The sequence below is a fragment of the Artemia franciscana genome, chromosome 9 (genome assembly GCF_032884065.1).
Source record: "Artemia franciscana chromosome 9, ASM3288406v1, whole genome shotgun sequence".
Lineage (NCBI taxonomy): Eukaryota > Metazoa > Arthropoda > Branchiopoda > Anostraca > Artemiidae > Artemia > Artemia franciscana.
The window spans coordinates 39,588,589-39,610,885 of record NC_088871.1 but is presented as its reverse complement, the minus strand read 5'-3'; the positions used below and the strand labels follow the sequence as shown (position 1 = coordinate 39,610,885).

Below are 22,297 nucleotides of genomic sequence, written 5' to 3'. Positions count from 1 at the left end.
CATCAGATTCAGCGTATCAGAGAACCCTACTGTAGAAGTTTCAAGCTCCTATCTACAAAAATGTGGAATTTTGCATTTTTTGCCAGAAGACAAATCACGGGTGCGTGTTTATTTGTTTGTTTGTTTGTTTTTTTTTCCCCAGGGTTCATCGTATCGACCAAGTGGTCCTAGAATGTCGCAAGAGGGCTCATTCTAACGGAAATGAAAAGTTCTAGTGCCCTTTTTAAGTGACCAAAAAAATTGGAGGGCATCTAGGCCCCCTCCCACGCTCTTTTTTTCCCAAAGTCAAAGGATCAAAATTTTGAGATAGCCATTTTGTTCAACATAGTCGAAAATCATAATAACTATGTATTTGGGGATGACTTACTCCCCCACAATCCCTGGGGGAGGGGCTGCAAGTTACAAACTTCAACCAGTGTTTACATATAATAATGGTTATTGGGAAGTGTACAGACGTTTTCAGGGGGATTTTTTTGGTTTTGGGGGTAGGGTTGAGGGAGGGGGCTATGTGGGAGGATCTTTCCTTGGAGAAATATGCCATGGGGGAAAAAATTCAATGAAAAGGGCGCAGGACGAATCTGGTCACGTTAGAAAAAAACGTCAAATTCAGAGCTTAATATACAATGCTGGGTGTTCGGAGCCTCTCTATTATGGAGTATAATTTGAAAATAACACAACTATACGAGCGATAAAACATATATACCACAACCATAACTCAACTAACGAAGAACTGCTAAGAGATCACACAACTATAAAGCGAAAACAGGTGAAAACTAACGGGAAAATAAACGAACTAAGAGGTGGAAGGGGCCCAGAGAAAAAATATAATCCTTTTTCAATTTTGAGCCTAACTTCCGCAAAGGAGTAATAATGTCAGAAGCCCCGAAATACCGAATTATTTTCTTTTCAAACAGTTCGTGGTAAAGAACTGTAGTAAGGGGCGACCCGGCTCAATAGTAAACGGAACTCTAAAAAACGGAATTTTGATGCTAAAAGATACATCAAAAGAATTGAATTTTCACGCTGATTCTAAATATATAAGTTTCAATTAATTTAGTCTTTGTCATCAAAAGTTACGAGCCTGAGAAAATTTGCCCTATTTTGGAAAAAAGGGGGAAACATCCCCTAAAAGTCATAGAATCTTAACGAAAATCACACTATCGCATTCGGCATATCAGAGAACTTTATAGCAAAAATTTCAAGCTCCTATCTAAAAAAATGCGGAATTTCATATTTTTTGCCAGAAGACAAATCACGGGTGCGTGTTTATTTGTTTGTTTGTTGTTTTTTTTTTCCCCCAGGGGTCATCGTATCGACCAGGTGGTCTTAGAGTGTCGCAAGAGGGCTCATTCTTACGGAAATGAAAAGTTATAGTGCCCTTTTTAAGTGATAAAAAAATTGGAGGGCAAATAGGCCCCCTCCCACGCTAATTTTTTTCCAAAAGTCAACAGATTAAAATTTTAAGATAGCCATTTTGTTCCGCATAGTCGAAAACCATAATAACTATGTCTTTGGGAATGACTTACTCCCCCACAATCCCTGGGGGAGGGGCTGCAAGTTACAAACTTTGACCATTGTTTACATATAGTAATGGTTATTGGGAAGTGTACAGACGTTTTCATGGGGATTTTTTGGTTTGGGGTTGATGGGAGAGGGCTTTGTGGGAGGATCTTTCCTTTGAGGAATATGCCATGGGGGAAGAAAAATTCAATGAAAAGGGCGCAGGATTTTCTAGCATTACTATAAAAAAAAAACAATGAAAAAATAAACATGAAAACGTTTTTTCAAATGAAAGTAAGGAATAGCATTGAAATTTAAAACGAACAGAGATTATTACGCATATGAGGGGTTCTAAAAATACTTTAGCATAAAGAGCGAGGTATTTAGGAGGAGATAAATACCTCGCTCTTTATGCTAAAATATTTTTAGTAATTTCAACTATTTATTCTACAGCCTTTTTGATTCAGGGGTCATTCTTAAAGAATTGGGACAAAACTTACGATTTAGTGTAAAGAGCGAGGTATTAACGAGGGTACAAACCCCCTCGTACACATAATAAAAATATAAGAATATAAAAGTTTGTTACGTAAGTTAATTCTTAAGTTACGTATATTTTTTACTAATAAAAACGTTCGTTGAAAATTAAAAGTTCTAGTAGCCTTTTTAAGTAACCGAAAAATTGGAGGGCAGCTAGGCCTCCTTCTCCACCCCTTATTTCTCAAAATCGTCTGATCAAAACTAAGAGAAAGCCATTTAGCCAAAAAAAACTAATATACTAATTTCATTTCAATAATTTATGTGCGGAGAGCCAAAATCAAACATGCATTAATTCAAAAACGTTCAGAAATTAAATAAAAAAACCCAGTTTTTTTAACTGAAAGTAAGGAGCGACATTAAAACTTAAAACGAACAGAGATTACTCCGTATATGAAATGGGTTGTCCCCTCCGCAGTCCCTCGCTCTTTACGCTAAAGTTTGACTCTTTGCCACAATTCTACTTTTTAAAACAATTAAAAACTTTAGCGTAAAGAGCGAGGGACTGCGGAGGGGACAACCCATTTCATATACGGAGTAATTTCTGTTCGTTTTAAGTTTTAATGTCGCTCCTTACTTTCAGTTAAAAAAACTAGTTTTTTTTTTATTTAATCAAAACTAAGAGAAAGCCATTTAGCAAAAAAAAATTAATACGCAAATTTCGTTCTAATTATTCATTTGGGAGCCAAAATAAAAACATTCATTAATTCTGTTTTACTGTTTAATAAAGTAGAATTGAGAGAAAGAGTACAAATTTAGCGTAAAGAGCGGGACGTTGAGGGAGGAACAGCCCCTTTCAAACACGGAGTAATTTCTGTTCGTTTTAAGTTTTAATGTCGCTCGTTAGCCTACTTTCAGTTAAATAAAAACTTGTTTTTTTTATATTTAATTCTTGAATAAAAAAGATCAGCAATTTGTTGTAAATCCTCTGCTTTAACATGCATGAGTGTTAAAAAGTGTTTCTTTATGTTTAATGAAAAAAGTTTCCCGAAGTGAATGCGAAATATTCGGACTTTCATTATAATTTTTTTTTCTCATTGCCTTAATTAAAAGTTTTACCTTTAAAGTATAATATTTTCTATTCTTGTGTAAATGACTATTTTGTTATTTTGCCTTGAATTTGGAAGTTTTTGGAAAAGCAATTGCCCAAGCTACCCCTTTAGTCGCAAAATAGTGAACCCCTTGGGTGTAATTTTTCTATGGAGCAAGGGGACAACTTGCCCTCCCAGAGCTCAGTTTACCCCCTGACCTCAGTCCCCCAGCTGAAATTTAGTTTCTTCAAAAATCGTGTCAAAACTAAGATTAGTCTGCATAATTCAAGCATCCACAGAAACAGGTCAATTTTCTTTAGTATATATTTGCCCTTATGGTACTATATGGCTCATTTGGCTATATGGCTCAATGGGAGTAAAGTATAGTTTCTAATGCAAAAATAAAGAAAGCAATTTCTCTTTTTTTTATCTCTGATAAAAAAAAAACTGGCTAATAAGACCATATAAATGTGTTATGCTCACTGTTCCAAAAAAATCATAATTGTTTTATTGGGTATATGGCTCCTTCGCTTCCTCTGATGTCATTCAAAAACATACTGTACATATTTCACGAACACATAAACATGTATAAAACAATAATTTTAAAACAAGGTCCCGAGGAATAAAATTGAGTTTTGAAAATGAAGAAAGAACTATACTCTGGTAAAGGACCTGGTAAGAATAGGCTGCAATTGAAGGATAGACGTGCACTGGTACTGTGAGACAATGTGGGTCCCCGCTCCATCATAAGCTCCTTCCTTCTTCCCTATCTCCAGAAACGAGATGGGGAAGTACTTGTCCTGCCTCATAGGGGTATTGGAATGAACATTACACGACTTTTCCTAACCAGAGCCATGAGTGCAAACTACGCTGCAAGGTGACCTTAGGTAATGGTGCCCCTCTAGTAAAGGGCACAGCACTGCGCTGGATTTTGACTAAAATGGACTATTCTTCTGGGTTTAGTTTATTTTGATGGACTTCTTGCATGAAAGTGTTTCCCTAGCAGCTTTATTTATTATAGGTCCCTATCCAGTGTAGTGTAAACAAAATGGCTCTGAAACGAGAGTGCTTCTAAAAGCTAGGGAAGATTTCCATGGTGTTTTGCAAAAAGGGCCTAAGTTCACTTTTCTTAATTTTACAAGAGCGGAAAATAAAACAGACAACGAAAAGATCTTTCTCAAAAATCGCAATAAGAAAACTGAAACTGTAAAGACTGATCCCTAGTGAAATTTTCGATCACAATTCACTGGAAATGTCCGAATTGCTGTATTGTTCGCTATTTAGAAGATAAGAGACTTACAATCTTTTTTACGCCCTTTTGGAAAAATTTATAGCTGTGTCACAATTAATAATAAGCCCATTTTAACTCATTTTCGAAAAAAATGAACTTAAGCCATTTTCGCAAAATGCCAAAGATTTGTCAAGTATTTTCCTAAGGAATTCTTTTTCGTTTTCAGAATTTGGTTAGTTAAGTTTATTAATAAAATAGTACTTGGCAAAATACATACATACATATATATATATATATATATATATATATATATATATATATATATATATATATATATATATATATATATATATATATATATAATTCATGAAAAACAAAGTCATTGAACTAAATATACTAGCCTGCCCATGAACTTGCAAAGGCAAGTTGTCCTAAGGGCGTGCCAGGAATACAAGAAACAAAGAAAAAATTTTAGTACAAGTTATAAGCACAAATTAAATATACCAAAATATATATATATACATACAACATATATATATATATATATATATATATATATATATATATATATATATATATATATATATATATATATATATATATATATATATATATAGTGAGTATAAATAAAAATACATTATTCCTTGCTGAGCTGCTGGAGTCACTGTAACGACAAAAAAAAAGAAAAAACTATCCAAATAATCCACTATACTCTTTCACACACCTCAAACAACAAGAGAAGAAGAAGAAGAGAAAATGACGAATAATGCCTTTTTTAGGAGTCATTAATAGGATACATTTTTTCCTTGACTTCATTTCTAAATTTTTCAAACCCTTTTGTATCATAAATTATCATATTATTAATAATTCATAAATTTAAATATAAAATACAAATAAAAATGACAAATAATAACTTAAAACTCGTAATTAGAATATTTTTTTCCCTAGCTATATTTCTAAATTTTTCAAAGCTTATTATGTCATTAATTTTCTTACCATTACTATTCCATAATTTTACTCCTCGATATATAAAGGAGAACTTAGACATTGCAGCCTAGAGGTTGCAAGTGGAGCAGACAGCGCCTTGCTTGTTCGAGTATTATAATTGTGGCAATCCGACCTAATCTGGGACATGCCTGAGAAGCATAAAGGTAAATTATTATTATTATACTTGAACATAAATAGCTGGTGATAAAAATCCAGTAGGCCAGCAGGTGGTAAAGTTTTTTGTCTTCCATATTCCAATCTCACCGAATCACTGTTAGATTTCTTGCAGAGTAAACGGATTGTATTATTTGGAGAACTTAAACAGAAATGACCCTGACCATGCCGAAAAAACAATACAAAATATACGGATGTATTATAGAGAAGTACAGCAACCTTAAAATGTGATGCTGGACAAAGTGTGCGAGTTTCTAAGGTTTCCAATGTACCGTCATAAAATCACTGACATGTTCCTAACATGTTTCCTAAACGACAAAGTATCATCAAGTGTAATACATAAATACTTGACACAAGACTTCCTTTTAATCTCACTATATCTGTGTTTTAATCGAAAAATCCATGGGTAATATGTAGCTGTTGACGGCAATATAATAAAACTACTCTTAGTCGGGTGAACTTGTAGTTCATTTACGTGCATCCAAGTTGAAACTCTGTCTAACGATTTTTTACGTAACTCAAGTAATCCCTTCTCAGTTTTTGCGAGCCAAACAAGCGACGTGTCATCAACAAACATCGGTACTATTATCTCTTGTGGATCATGGAATAACACACTGAAATTGTTTCTGATATTAATAATGGTTTGACTTAGGTCATTTACAAAAATTAAGAATAATAGCAGTCCAACAACAGAGCCCTGTGGAACTCCACATGTAATAGGAAAACTTAATGAACGCTTTGAGTTAACCTGAACATACTGTAGCCGTTCTGCCAAAGAATACACTTAGAAAGTTAAGCCCAGGACCTCTTATGCCATAAACCTTAAACTTTAGAAGGAAAGAGTCATGATCTACTGTGTCGAAGCCTTCAATTACGTCTAAAATATTGATATAGCCCTGTAGCCTTCATTCAGTGCTTGATTGACTGCGTTGCTCACATAGACGACCGCTTGTTCTGTTATGTAACCATGCCAAAATCTGAATTGGGTAGGATTTAACACATTAAGACGCTCTGAATTTGCATAAAGAGCACTGAAATTTGCAAAAGCACTTCTCTTAAACACGTGATAGCACAGGAAGAATAGAAATCGGCCTATAATTTCCTAAATTATTTGTATCACCACCCTTATGAACAGGAGTCAGACGAGCTACTTTAAAACAAGACGGGAAGAAACCCTCTTTTAATGCAAAATTAATTAGGGACAAAAATGGCTTATGGATTAGAGGCAGAATAAATTTAACCACTCTTAACGATATAAAATCACTGCCAGAGGCATTACTTTTCATTTCGTAGATGATCTGTTTCATCTCACTTAATGATATGGATGCTCGTTGAACTAACTGTATATCAAACAGTAAGTTGCACGAAAAAAAGATTCTATCCCGCTTTCTATGACTATTATAAAAGAAAATTTAGGAGTATAAGTCGCGGATGAAAGGTGACACATCACTACAGATCGTTATTTTAGCCATCTGTCTAAGGTCAAACAAAAATCAGGTCACACCGAAATGGAGTGGAAAGGGATCACAACAAAAAATTGAAGAAAACTGATATTACATAGGAGGGGTAAAGACTGCAACTTTGAGCACGTTGGGTGGAAGAGGAGCATGCTGGCCTAGGCTGGCTTGGTGCTGATGTGAGTTGTTAGTCTTAGTGGCAGTAGTTGCTAAATCCAATTGTAAACTTTACGACTTTTTTAAACCCTACTTACTTCCAACAATAATTTTTTTGGTAGCTAATTATACCTCATGCTTGAATTGATGCGTTTTTGACATAAGTCAAAAATGCCATTGGGACTGAAGAGGACCGCGCGCAGCTACATTGGCCTGGGGTGGCTTGGGGCTGATGTGGGTTGTTAGCCGTACTAGCAGTAGTTGCAAATTGGGCTTTAATTTTTGCGACTTTTTTTAAACCCTAATTACTTCTAATAATGATTTTTTTAAGCTGGTTATGCCTTATGATTAAATTGATGCATTTTTGACGTAAGTTATTGATGCTGTGGAGGGAATAGAGCTGAAAAAAATAAAGAACAGATGAAGCATATGAAAGATACTGAAAATTGTGGTCAATATAGCAAAGCTACTGAGATTTACAGAGGGGTATCTGGACGCAGACTCCTTATGTATTCGGTAAGCTGTGTAAAAGTAAACTCTATAAATTAAAAAAAAGTTTAATATCATTCAGGGGCACCATTTGGGGGACAGGGGGCAATTTCCCATCATCCAGTAGATTTGAAAACACTGTTTAACGATATTTGTATTAAAAAAATTGTGAAAAAAAACTAAATTCCCACTCCCTCTTAGATTTTGAAAGACGCATTTTTTCCCAATATTCATTAAACAAATATAAGACTTCCTTTCCCCCTAAATTTTGGTAAATGCTACCTCTGGTCTCACTGATGGAAATAGCTGTCATTCCAAGTAATGCACAAAATTAGGGCAAAATAAACGGAATACATTTTGAAAACAGAAAAAAACATAACAAAGTCGGTTTTACCTTCTGTGAAATTCCTCAAGTCCCTTGATTGGTGTTCTGTTAATGAAATCAATTCTATAACCTTTTTTCTCTCCAACTTTTCTTAGTTCCTTCTCAAATTCCGCTGCTACTGAGCCTACAAAGCGGAGGGGAAGCCCTTTGGCAACTGAATATAAATCAATAATGTTCCCAAAAAATTCCTCAAAGTTCTCTTCGACTATCTTCGCCAGGAGTGGATCATCTATATTTGCCTTAATGAATGGAACGAAAGACGCCAGGTAACGATTTGGAAATTTTTCACTAAAATTTAATCAATGAATTATGATACTTTTGTAAATACTAATAACATATACTAACACGCTAAAATGACGCACTCAACTTCTTGCACAATAAATTTGAATTTATATTGCAGAGGTTAAAGTATTATTTAACAATTTTATCCATCTACTATAAAAATATCGGTCGCTGGCTGGTGGGCTAATTGGTTCCTAAAGGAAATTTATAATTAGGGCCACTTCAGCCTAGGAGGTTTTATTTTTCAAAAATTCATGAATTCTGACCACCTTAATGTTTAAGATCAAGGTGTCAAAAGCCACCTTAAGCATGTCTTTTCCTCCAAATAATGCTGTACTTGGTTGTTTGATGTGAATATTACAAATAGGCTATTTGCTAATCTACTTATAATTGGTTAAATCAGTAGCTCTTATCTCTAAAAAAAAACATATTTTGGATACCTGAAGTCATTGAACAAAGCGGATATGTTTCATAATATGTTTCATTGGAATAGTGACAGATTGTAGCTGTGGTTTCGGTAAGCCTACCTTCTTTTGTCTCACGATTGAGGGATCACACTGAAACTTTTAGGTTTTTTAGGGGTAGGGCTAAGGATTAAGGGAAATAAAAACTTACTTTACTAAGTACATTGATCGATTACTAGAAACAAAGCTATTTAAATTATTGATGAGGGGAGGGGGAGGTAAAATGCTATTTCTCCAATCCAGACAAGAATATTTTTAATGCCTATTGTTGGACAAGCTGTGCTGCTAATATCATTCTAACGACTTAAACATGTTGGCAGGAGCCTAGTATCTTATACCCAAAATAACTCCTCATGTGTCGTATTAGTGAATAACCTTTTTTTGCCAGTCTTTGCTGAACTCTTATGAAGTGAATAAGATAAGACTTTCAATTCTAGTTAGAATTTTTTTCTTCTCGATAGGAAGGATGGTGCGCATAAGGAAGGAATAGGACACATGATAAATAAGGAAGCTTTTATGTTTTGCTTAGTTTGGGAAGAAATTTATATTAAGATTTTAGTTGCTCATTTTACGACTAAAAAGTGCAAGGTATCAGTCATAACAGAATATGCCCCTGAGAACCGACTGACGGAGATAGTAGCGACGCAGACGAACTTTACTTACAGCTACAGGAACAAATAGACAGGATCCCAGGTGAAAATAAAGTATGTTTTAGGAGATTTTATTGCCTAGGTTAGTAGGAATAGGGATAATGTTACCTAACCTGGGTAAATTCACTGGTAATTTAAAGTCTTTAGAAGCTTAACCCCCACCCTCTCATTCCATGAAAAATGCCATGTAGGCACCTGCTATAGAAGCAGTAGAAATTTTAATTAAAATTAAGATGAATATTTAAATTTTTGGTTGCTAGATGTGTTCTACTATCTGCATTCATTACAAGTTTGATTCGGACATATATTTAGACATTAAACACAAATGGCATTTATTAGCCTCGATATTTTACAACATGTTATTATTTTGTACAACTGCCAAAGGAGGAATTGACTATAACAGTAATTGATTTTAATATTTTACAAAACAAATAGTTAAACAAAAAAATGTTTTAGGCTTGTTTTACACTATTTTAAACTGACCGTTATTAGGTTTACACTTAAATAACTAAAATTTGTTAGTTTGATTACAATAAAAATTGGCTGTCAATATTGCGTCAAGAATTCCTTACCGGAAGCAAAGCTGAGATAGGTCATTTTATAAATTCACCTAATTTATTTTTATAATAAAAATTTCTGCTATTCTAGTCATAATTATTTCAGTTTAGGCCTATCTACGGAACTCTGCAAACTCACCACTATTAGAAATTGGATTTCTTACCTGTACACTTTTCTAAGTACTTCAGCAGTAGAAATCTCCGGAAAGGCTTTGCACAACTTATTAGATACTTCTTCCGGTAGTTGCCTACGAAGGTACTTCTTAATCACTGTTTTTCCAAGGTTTCCTCCACTTCCTTCGTCCCCAAGAAAAATTCCTAAAGGAGGAATACTTTCCTGAATTTTTCCCTCGCGGAAATGACAGGAGTTAGATCCAGTACCAATAATACAAGCAATACCCTCTTCTTTCCCAAATAAACCTCTTGCAGCTCCTAACAGATCGCTCTCTACTTCAATATGATCTGCTGATAGTTCTGACTCCAACGCGAATCTCACCTTGGCCTTGTAATCTTTCAGACCGCAACCTGCACCATAGAAAAATACGTGGTTAGGCCGGATTTTGCGGGATTCAAAGAAATTTTTTACGACTTGAATAGTATCGATAATTTCTTCAGTATCCTGCAGAACTGGGTTTATACCACATGTAGTCAATCTGTAGGACTCGTCGGAATTAATAACTGACCATTCACTTTTTGTTGAACCACATTCGCCTATGAGAATCATCCGAACTGAAAAAATAAGTAAAATAAGAATAAGAGTGTGTTCCAGGTGAAAATCATAATTTAACTCAAATTTATTGTGAATTGACTACGAACCTGGAACGGTTTATTAACTAATGCCTCAATGCGCATTATATTTAAGATATAAGTAATTATAATGAGTAACGAGTAAAATTTGAAAAGAATATGAGTTTCGATACCTTATTGCTTATTAATTTTCATTCAATCGTTTTTTCGCCTTTATTTTTCCCTATTTGATGATGATTATGCAGAAGTTAATGCACTAGGGCTGCTAGTTAACAATATTTGCAGAAATTTAATACGAAATTTAATGAAAAGTGCATTTTTAATCGCTCCAGCTGTTAATTTGCTGTCACCTGGAAAGATAAATTTAATTTTTTATTAAATATTATTAACTTCTTGTTGAGTCTGGAACAGGCTCAAGATCAGAAACTTTTAATGCAAGGGATAACATAGAATCGCTCCAAAAGAAGAGGCTACATATAACATTTTTTAAGTTTAACCAGATTTAGAAAGTAATAAAGAAAGTAAACTTTTAATGCAAGGGATAACATAGAATCGCTCCAAAAGAAGAGGCTACATATAACATTTTTTAAGTTTAACCAGATTTAGAAAGTAATAAATATTCCTTTAGTGAGTATGTCCCCACTAGTTCATTTGTAGAATTATATACGTTCCCTTAAATAAATGCTAGCGTGCGGGTCGGTGGGTGCATGTACCGTTTTGATTTCTTACAGGTTTATTGATCTTGTTTTATAGAGTTGCTTATACTTTATACGGCTTATAGGCTCATCTCATTTAAATAACTATTTCTATTAATTGTTCATAATGGCTGAAGTTTATATCTTCGAACATAAAAAAAAGAATAATAAACATAAGTTCACGCTCTTATTTCAGAATTTAATCTGATATTGTGTATTGTAAATTTTGGAATTCAATCTTTCATGACAGATCAGCTTAAAAAGGGGAGGGGTGGGGTAAATATATGGATGGAGTTTATGCATCCCATAACATCCAATTACTAAGTTTAAATCACTATCGACAACGGTTTGTCGTTAGTGATTTAAACTTAATCATATTTAGCATTTTCTTTATAGGCTGTATATTTATAGTATTCATTAGAAATAACTGTTAAATAATGGAGAGCTATATGTTTACCGTGAGTATACAGATGCAGATGGACATGAGGTTTAACAAAGACCCATAGCTCACAAAATAATGAAAACTAAATGGACGTTTTTAAGGCCGCTTTAGATCACTTTATACATCTTTGTCCGACTTACTGATACTTTCTGCATTCCGTTTGGTGGCAATCCCAATGATTCTAACTGATTAAAATGACAAGTTGCAGCTGCTGCTACTTACTACAGTATCAAACCACCTGAGACCAACACACTGTACACCCACTTTCTTCACCCTAATATACCATAAGTTTCATGCCTTACCTCCTGCCACGAATTTCTATCTTCCTTGAAGTCCTGTTTTACGGCCTCTTCCTACTTCGTTCGGAGACGACTTGCTGTTTGTTTGGCCCTAGATAGATGGCCAAAAGCACAATCGTTGACAATCCATTACCTGTTAAACATGGCCTACACATCTTAGTATCTCCTAAATTATAGCCCTAGTCTAAAATATAGTCAGTTGAAGGGTGTATGTCCTTTCCATGACCCACAAAATATTACCACGCCCCATCGGTTGGGCCTGCACCTCACGTTGGAAATCACTAGCAAGTTAGATAGGACCACAATTTTCGGTAAGGTTTTTGTTTGATGTCAGGTCAGTCAGACGAATATCCATAGACAATTCCTCATGAAAACAGATAACATACCTTTATCACCTTTTCGAAAGTGTCTATTCATGTCTTGTATTCAGTGGAAGCTTACACTCATCATTAGTTAGCTGAGAGTATTTAACGTAAGTTCAGTGGCGTAATTTGAAGTGGCAAAATTCAAGTGGCGTGAGAAAAGGGTGCAATTACCCCTCTTAGAATCCATTTTGCCCCCCCCCCTCCCATCTGAAAGTTAGTTTCTTCAAAGTCTCACCAAATCTAAGATAAGCCTACACAATTCAAGCATCCACAGAAATGGGTCAGTTTCCTTTAGTATATCTGTACCTTTTTTGTTACTATATGGCTCATTTTTCAAAATACCATATTACAGTTAGAGTAGGATCCTAATAGACTACTATAAGAGAGTTGTCCAGCTCTTAGTTGTTGACAATCCTGTTCCATTGAAAAGCCCTGCAATGCAACATACAATGCTGTTTGATTGATCTTCCAGGTTTTCAAATTGCTGACAGATTTATGAATTTTACCAACCATATGAAGTCACTGCGACAAGCGAAAGCTTTATGCATTATGGGAAAAACAAATGAATAAATATAACATTAAACATCTAAATAAATTGAACATCTAACTCATAAATTGTACCAATGATTGAACTAGTATGTTCGTGACAAGCCAAAACAGCTTGTTTAAAACTATGATTGCAGCAAATTGACTTTGGCGTTAAATACGCCCAGCCAAGAAAACTTACTACTACCAGCATGGATTGACTTTCAAAGTCTAGATAAGTCAGGTAGCCTCCCGTAGAGCACTAATACTAAGGGAAAGTGGAGCCGGTATCGTTTTCTGTTCCGCAAAAATCACTCTCACTTACACAGGAATGTATTCCAAGGTCCAGAAATGGGTTCCGGTGATGAGATTATTCGAAAGTGGCTCCATTATAATCCAAAGAGGAAGAAGAAGAAGAAGACTCTTACTTCTCCAGCTTCATAGAGGGCTGAAAAATATTATATTGTTGAGGCACCCTTTCGCTGAGCGTGAATGCTAGTGGAGAAACTGAAATCTGCCTTGCTTTCAGTTCTACAAAAATCAGTTTCCTGTTCAGCTATGGAAAAAACATCGCTTCCTCCGTCCTCAGAACTATATGCAGTTGAACAGTATTATAGTAGCCTTCCCCTAAATGGTGCAGTGTCGGCTTCGACTTCTGCTCCACAAAAATCACTCTCACTTCTTCAACTTCATACAGTTCTGAAAAAATGATTGCTTGTAACTTTAGAACTAAAGGCTCCGCATGCGGTAACACAAAACGCATCGACAGGCGTTTTGATTTGTATGATTTGTAACACAAGTCATAGACAGGCACACGTGAGCTTTCATTTTCTGTTGGGAGAGGGGGTTATATTCAGAGAACTCAAATTCAAATATATAAAAAACAACAAATGGTGACCTGTGTGAAAAGCAAAGGAGGCAGCGAGGGAACCATAAAAATACAAAAGTTTCAGGAGACACGAGGGAAACACTTCCTCTTTTTTTCGAGCACCAAAAGGCTTTCTTATGCCTTAGAAATTACAGCCACACCCTTTAAACCTCAAATTCCAATTTCAATCTTTAAACTTTCTTATGTAAATAAAACAAAAAGACAAACAAAAATCTGAAAGCATCCTGAAAACCAAATAAAAAAACACGTTGGTCTAATCCATACAGTCCACCAGGTTAAAGGGGTTAGACCAATAAGTAGCACTTGAAAAAAGCATCAGAAAGCAATCTTGAATATCTGCAGCTAATTCCCTGTCCAATTTATCGAGATGAACAGACTGAACTTACTAAACTAGAACTAAATGAAATATATGATGGTGATAAAATTACATAAACTGGGATTCTATATTTTACATAGCGAATTCGGCAAGCGGTTCAACTCCATAGCTTTTAAAGTCGTAAGCAATAAAGTATTATAGCTTTTGCTAGACATAGTTCTCCTTATAAGGCAATCCAAGGACCCAGCATTCCACTGTTGTTCTGTTTTGGTAATGATTGTGGGGTGATTTTTGATAATTATGTGAATTTCATCACATTATCGAGGTCGAAGCCGAAGTCCTCGACCGAGTCCGTTGATTTTTGAATCGGAAAGAGGTTTTTGAATTGTGGGAAATTTTCAATTCAAAAAACCCAACGGACTCGGTCGAGGCCTACGACATTGAATTCAAAAGTGCCCAAGAGCCCCAGAGCAGAGGTATCAAGCCCAACGTTTCCATTTTTTCTAACTGTGGGTGAAATTATGGATCCAGTAGTTATAACATAGAGTAAAATAAGCTGTTAAACTTAAAATTTCGAATTCAATTATGAATTCAACAAGCGTTTTGGATTCAATTGTGCCATGACTTTAAGTCAATTCATGAGTAGATCTGAATTTTATGAAAGGAAGGCCTCCGACATTGTCTCTTCAATTTTAACGCGGATTTCATTAAAACCAATAATTTTGGATTCGATTTTCCGACTTAGAATTTTTTGACTTAGAAGTTCTTCTCCAGATGTTTTCGAATGAGAGACCTCTCACAATCTTGTTTTGCCATTAGTTAATTAATTTTAATTAATTATTTTTAATTTTAATAATTAATTATATTTAATTATATTAATTAAATATATTAATTAATATAATTAATATAATTAATATACATATAATTAATATAATTAATATAATTAAATATATTAAATATAAATTAATATTAATTATTAATAATTTAATTTAATAATTAATTTTAATTAATTAATTTTAATTAATAATTAGTTAATTAATTAGTTAATTAGTTAATTAATAGTTAAGTTAAACCATGAGTTTATTCGTGAATCGTATATCAGGAGTAAAATAATACTGAAGAGTAATACGTATCAAATTGGCCAACATTAGGTTTAGTGCAGTTTTTTATTTATTTATTAACAAATGGCTCACAAAAAAGATAGAAACGTCCATATAATACTAAAGAAACAAAACTGTATAATACTAGCAATATCAAAATAGTTCCCGACGCATATTAGCGTATTTGGGACGACCCAAAAAAGGGCCACTTCTGCAACTAATACACTAATACAGTTCCTCAGAAAAAAACTCTCTGACCCCTCTTCCCCTGCCATACCCCTACAAAACAATTAAACAGTTCCAAAGATAATACATTTTTACAGGGAGCTTAAAGGAATCCCTCACTCATGCTCTATGATTCATGATGCTTCCTTTCACGTGCCGACACTCACCTCAATCAGCACACGAATCAATTTCTTTTTTAACGCTCACAAGCATATACTCACTCCCAAATCAGTCACTCAATTCATGTATAAAATACTGGTCAAAACAAATACATCGCAAAGAGGAACGGAATTCATCAAGGGCCTTCTTACCTTTTACTTCCGTCGGAAGCCTATTTCAGACTTCAGGACCAATTTAATCTTACCGATCTCTGGGAGAAGTCATTGATCAAAACTCATACTGCTTTATTTTGTAACATACGGAGCGGATATAAAAGGCTAGTGAATGTCGACGACCAAACTGTAACACAGTACAACAAAGAGGGATGAATAAGAGAAAGATCTAACATTCTAATAACCTTTTTGGAGAAAAAATTTTCAGCTTCCTCAGAGTTCCAACATTTTTGGCTAATTTAGTAATTATAAATGTAATATGATCTTTAAAAGTTAGACATTTATCTACCATGACATAAAGATACTTTACAATGCTTTTCCGTTTTATACGTCCATTTTTTAACTCAATTTCTTGAATCCATGGATAGTAATTTGCATTTCTCCCATATAACATGAACATTGCTTTCTTCTGATTAACAAGTAGTTTGTCCACTCGCATTCACCACTCGATTATCTCCACTCCTTGTTTCATGTCATTTTTCAAATCCGCATCTATTTTCGCTGCGATTTTAAACTGAGTATCATCAGAAAAACTTGGAAGTATTGCTCGCACCGGGCCATCATTGTACCTTGGCGTTGACAGCTGTTTGAGGCATCCATTTAGATCATTAATGAATACAAGAAATAATAGGTGATCCAACACTCATCCCTGTGACACAAAAAAAGGTGTTGGTAGGCCTCTGGAGGATAAAAAGTCTGACATAGATCTTGAAATCCCATTAGCCTCACAGCGCAGAGCTAACTTTGCGCTGTGGTATATTATGCATAACGTGGATTCTAGACTACATTTTCAGGGATCCTGAAATCCCGAATCCCAATACTCTATAGAGTTTTAATTCATGCTTGGGTGAGATTGGTATTCAACTTTATTCAAAGTTCTAATTAGATAATTGGCGACAGACATGACGAAATGCTATTTCATATTACTGCTACTACTAACAACTCACTACAGCACCAAGACCCCTGAAGCCAACACAGCTGTGCGTGCTCCTCCTCTTGCTCCAATATATTCACAGCCTAGCCATTTACACCCGCCCAAGAAGTAACAGCTCCCTTTAAATCCTTTCCTACGACCTCTTCCTCTACCATTTGGGGACGATTGCTTTTCGTTTAGTTCTAGAGGATTGACCAAAAAGGATAAATTTTGGCAATTTTACATCCTTCATCCCTAGAGCGTGTCCTAGCCATCTCAACTTTTCTCTCCATATAGCCTTATAAAGCAGGATAGAACGACATTTTCTGGACGGCTTGTTGTTTGAAATAAATTCAGTCAGACGGCCCAAAAGAATCAACAGACAACTCCTCTGGAAAATATCTATCAAAACCTCCTCCGTCGTTTAAAGCATCCACGTTTCAAAACCATTCTTGACCAATGTCATTTTTGCAGCTTCCAATGCTCTAATCTTGGTTCACAGACTCATCTTCCTATTTAACCAAACTTGTTTTCAATTATAAATAATTTTAACAATTATTTCATATTCGTCCAGGCATACAAGCTTATCATTACTAAACAGCCTCGGGCTCATAATTTCGTTAAACCTGTGGCAGTTGAAATTGCAGCATATTGAAGCAAATAAAAACGCTTTTTGTTATGCAACTCTTTCACGTCACTTTATGGTAATTTATAACACATTTGTTCCTCAGTCGCTATTTTAGCGGCGTAATATTGTTATTTTTTTTGTGGTATGTTGTACCGCAAAATTTTCAACAATCTTTAAGAGTTCTGCAGAAACAAAACAGCTTAAGGAGCACTCGTCTGAGGACTGATAAAAGTAACAATTCAGCTCAGGTTTGAGCGCATGGCAAATCATACAGGGGTACTAATTGGGAGGAGGGCCATTGGATGCATTTGCTCCTCACAGATTTGTTCTCTCCCCCCCCCCCAGATTTTGAAAAATATCGTTTTCATGAATTTTAGTGTAAAATGTTTTTTTTTGTGTTTTCATGGAAATATTTCCAAAAATAAAATTGCCCCCTCCCCTAGATTCGGGAAAACATTTTAGCCCTCCCACCTCTACATTTTTTTGAATTGACAACACTAAAATTATGGCAACTTCTGCAGAAATTTTTAAATGAAAAAATCCTATTGCCACCGGCTTAGAATTTAGTTACAGTGAATTACTTTCTAAGTTTAAAAAAATCCAAATAGGAAAAATACAATTATTAGGTTCCAAAGCTCTAGAAACTGCCTATCCGAAACAATTCCATAGTTTATTTCTTGAATAAATACGATAAAACCATAGATAAGACACGTGACGTGTCAGCTTAGACACTTTAAATAACTAGGCGGATAAAAAAAGAAATATCCAGGAAAAGGGATTAGCAAATGATTTAGTATATTTGTGGAATTGCTCATAATGAGCCAGGTTTTCTACGAAAGAGGCGTTGCATTGTTATCCCCTGATTAATCTAAAAAAAAACTTTTCCACAAAACAAGTTTTTCAAATAAAAGTAAAGAGCTACATTAAATCAAAAAGGAGCTGAAATCAAGTCAAATAATTTTCCAAGCGTAAAACTACCACAAATCACATCAACAATAAATGAAAACCAAAACGAACAGAAATTATAATAAATAACTGAGTCGAACTCAAACGAGCAGAAATTAAGAAGAGTAGGGGTAACTTCCCCCATACTTTCTGAGGACCAGAACAAAATTTATACTTTTTCAATTAAAGTTTCTACTGTATACCCTGTTCTAGGGTATAGGGCTATACCTCTATACTCTATATCCTACCGTAAGCAATAATAGGAGCAGAAGGATCAGGATTAGTAATAGCAGCGGTAGCATTAGTAGTAAGCAGTAATGGTATTTATATTGTGCTTTTTTGGTCTAGTATAGCATCCCCTCCTCATGCCATGACAGTTTCAACTTAATACTTTAAACCGTTTCTGAGATGTGTCTATGCGTCTTGTTGGTAACCAGCATGCGCATAATACGTTTTGATCTAGCCCAACATCCCCCTTAATAGTTCCTGAAAGCTTCAAGTTAATATCATTAGCCTTGGTAATATTAGTAGTAACAGCAGTAGTAGTAGTACTATTACTAGTAGTAGGAGTATGAACGTAGTGTATTATATACTGCTGATACGGCCATTTGACGCCCTGCATACCTATCGGGTGTTTCAATTCAATTTGTCATACCCCCAACATATTTTGAAAATGTCTCCTTAATACCCTTGGCCTTAATAGTTGTATTAGTAGTAGTAGTAGAATTAGTAAGGGTAGTACACATATAGTACTTTCTGGTTGGTTCAACATCCCCCTTAACATGCACTGAAATTTTCACTAATGCTCTAAGCTGTTCCTGAGATATAGCTGTTACGGCCTTTGAATAACCTGCATCCACACAGCATGTTTCAATTTAGTTCATTATCATCTTCAACGTTCCCTGAAAGTTTCACTATAACGCCATTAGCTTCAGTAGTACTAGAAGTAGACGCCTTAGTAGCAGTCGTAGAAAGTTGCAGTCGTAGCAGAAGAAGCAGTTGTAGCAGAAGAAGCAGTTGTAGCAGTGGTTGTTGTAGTAGTAGTGTTAGTAGTTGCAGTAGTATGCACATTTTGTATTTTCATAATCCCCCTTAACATGTCCTAAAAGTTTCAACTTAATACCCAAGAACAGTTCTGGGATGCTGCTGATACCCCCTTTTGACAACCTGCTTGTAGAGACCATGTTTTATTTAGTTCAAGATCCCTTAAACATCCCCTGGAAGTTTCAACTTCCTACCCCTTAACTTCAGTAGTAGTAGTTGTAGCAATAACAGTAATAGTAACAGAAGTAGCAGCAGTTGCAGTACGCACAGAAGGCATTTTAGTTAGTTCAATGTCCCTCTCGAAACGCCCTGAAAATATCAACTTAATACTCGAAACTATTCGTGAGAAATTGCTCATACACACTTTTGGCAGCCTGAATGCACACAATGTGTTTCGATTTGCTTCAACCCCCCCCCCCCCTAAATGTTCCCTGAAAGTTTCATCTTAATACACTTAACCTCACAACAAGTATCAGTCGTAGCAGTAGCAATAGTGGTAACATGCACATAGTACCTTTTAGTTAGTTCAACATCCCCCTCAACATGCCCTTGATGAACTGATCATCCCCCACATCATTTCCTCAAAATTCCAACTTAGTATCCTCGGTCATTCCTCCCCTTTTGACAACCATTATGCACATAACACGTTGTGATTTAGTTCAGGACTCTCCTCAAAATTCCCTGAAATCTTCGCTTGAATGTACTAGGTCTTTTTGAACACCAGAGGTCAAACGTGCTCTCTTTCCCAATAACAAATACTATATAAACAATGGACAGATTACAACTTATGGCCATTGCTCTAAAGGCTTTGGGGTTGACATCCTCAACATCCCTACAGACATGTCGGGCGAACACCGGACAACTTTTAAGAGACTTCTGAAATAGATCCTGCTTCTTTTTGGCTGTAAAAGTCTGCAATATTTTCTAGGGGGTGCCGTTCGTTATTTTAAAGGAAGATGAAAAACCCGTTCTACGTTGGAGAATTGATTAACTAAAATCAATTGATTTACCTCATATTGATTTAACTCACATACTTATAAAAAAATGGACTATAAAGATTCCCTTCGTCCAATCTTGGTGCTAGTCAGATATGCTAGAAGATTGTTAGAACTTGGTGCGATTCATAAGAATTTTTCTATCCGTCCTTTTTCCAGATTTTTTTTTCTTTTGTGAATCTTGTTTTTCAGCATACATTTTAAATATGCCTCATTTCATGGGCAACTATTACTTTATATTCTCATAGATATCCCAATTGAAATTAAAGGATTATTACCGGGTGCCCACTTAGGAGATAAATGTGCATCGTTTTTTGTTTTTTTAATTCTTGATTTCTTAGACAATGATTTATAGCGCCCAAAATCTGGATATTTTCAAATTTTTCTTGTATGTTCCACATTGTTTACCTAGTTTTCGTTTTTATTCGCAGCGGAGCCGCGCTTTAAGGTTGTTGTTCGAAGTCCTCCCCCTCGCAAAAATACGATTTGTTTTTATTGGTATTATATTTTTCCTTTAAATTGCCTATTTTCCCAGTTTTTGTCCCAAATTTGTGCCCCTTCCTAAATGCCAGGGCCACAAAGCAATACCCCCTCCAGCGAACGTGCTTATTTCCTCCTATGTAATCTATTGGTTATCTGTGCTTAGTTTTTCATTATGATATATTGCTAGGACACTGAAGAAAACTTGAAAATAACAAATGACACAATGGAATCCAAAAGGGTCAAGTCCATTTTAAAGACTTGAATTCATTACTTTTATCAAAAAGAAACATAAAGTATGAAACGGATTACTTGGTGTAAGCACTCACCTTTTTATACTAAGCAACAACAAAACGCAAATCGGAACTAGTTTTGTTCTTTACTTACCATAGCTGTTATTCTTTTTACAGAGATAAAACCAACTAGATAACGAATATGCAATAATTAAAGATAACAATGCATCTAAGACAATACTTCTATTTAAATGTCAGAGGGGAAATACCACACCGTTTACTCACTCCTTTTCACTTTTATATATGGTGAAAGAAAAACACAAAAAGTGCAAAAAAAAAATTGGATCAATAAAACATAGAATTTGTTTGATAAAACTAAAAAAAAAACGATTTTCAATGATAGTGACATTATCTGTGGTTAATTAGACCGTAAGAAATAAAATAACAGCTTAATCAAATATAGATAGGATTGCATTTAAAATTCTGAGAAAATTTAAGAAAAGAATATTATCTTTCTCCAAAATGTATCGATTTAAAAATATCATAACCAACAACTTCACAAAACTTGAGCATTAGTGGCCTTCCAAAATATTGGCTGCGGTGGCGGGTGAGCTTCTGCAATAAGGGCTTGAAAGGGGCACTAAAGGTCTATTCACTATTAGATTTTATCAATACCGAATCTAGCTAACGCTAATTTGAACCAATCGGAATCTTTCATAGATTTTTTAGCCAACTAGAAAATTCTAAGAAAAATTTCATTGGCTCAAATTAGCGGTAGCTAAGTCTCGTTATTGTTAAAATTTCATTGTGAATGGGCCTTAAGAGAGAATCGATAAATTTTCAAGACTTTAAAAGAAAATATAGACATCACCGTCATCGTTTTTTCAACTTCAAAATGATTTATCATTAGAACATAGAATTTGTTTGATGAAACTGAAAAAGAAACGATTTTCAATGATAGTGACATTATCTGTGGTTAATTAGGCCGTAAGAAATAAAATAACAGCCTAGTCAAATATAGATAGGATTGCATTTAAAATTCTGAGAAAATTTGAGAAAAGAATATTATCTTTCTCCAAAATGTATTGATTTAAAAATATCATAACCAACAACTTCACAAAACTTGAGCATCAGTGCCCTTCCAAAATATTGGTTGCGGTGGCGGGTGAGCTTCTGCAATAAAGGCTTGAAGGGGGCACTAAAGGTCCATTCACTATTAGATTTCAT

General features: G+C 34.9%; 1 protein-coding gene across 3 annotated transcripts in view; it reads right to left on the bottom strand.

Annotated features, from left to right (window-relative positions):
- Positions 1 to 21,232, bottom strand: part of LOC136031397 (N-acetylmuramic acid 6-phosphate etherase-like) — a 28,188-nt gene extending 6,956 nt beyond the window's left edge. Inside the window, exons 1-3 of one of the 3 annotated variants that reach the window (XM_065710938.1) lie at positions 21,167 to 21,232; positions 10,062 to 10,626; positions 7,954 to 8,232 (exon numbers count right to left, since the gene is read on the bottom strand). In XM_065710938.1, the coding sequence (XP_065567010.1) occupies positions 7,954 to 8,232; positions 10,062 to 10,621 (839 nt within the window). In that variant the 5' untranslated portion in view covers positions 10,622 to 10,626; positions 21,167 to 21,232. The remainder of the gene's footprint in view (positions 1 to 7,953; positions 8,233 to 10,061; positions 10,627 to 21,166) is intronic. The other 2 variants (XM_065710937.1, XM_065710939.1) reach the window with 2 other exon arrangements.
- Positions 21,233 to 22,297: the final 1,065 nt, after the last annotated feature.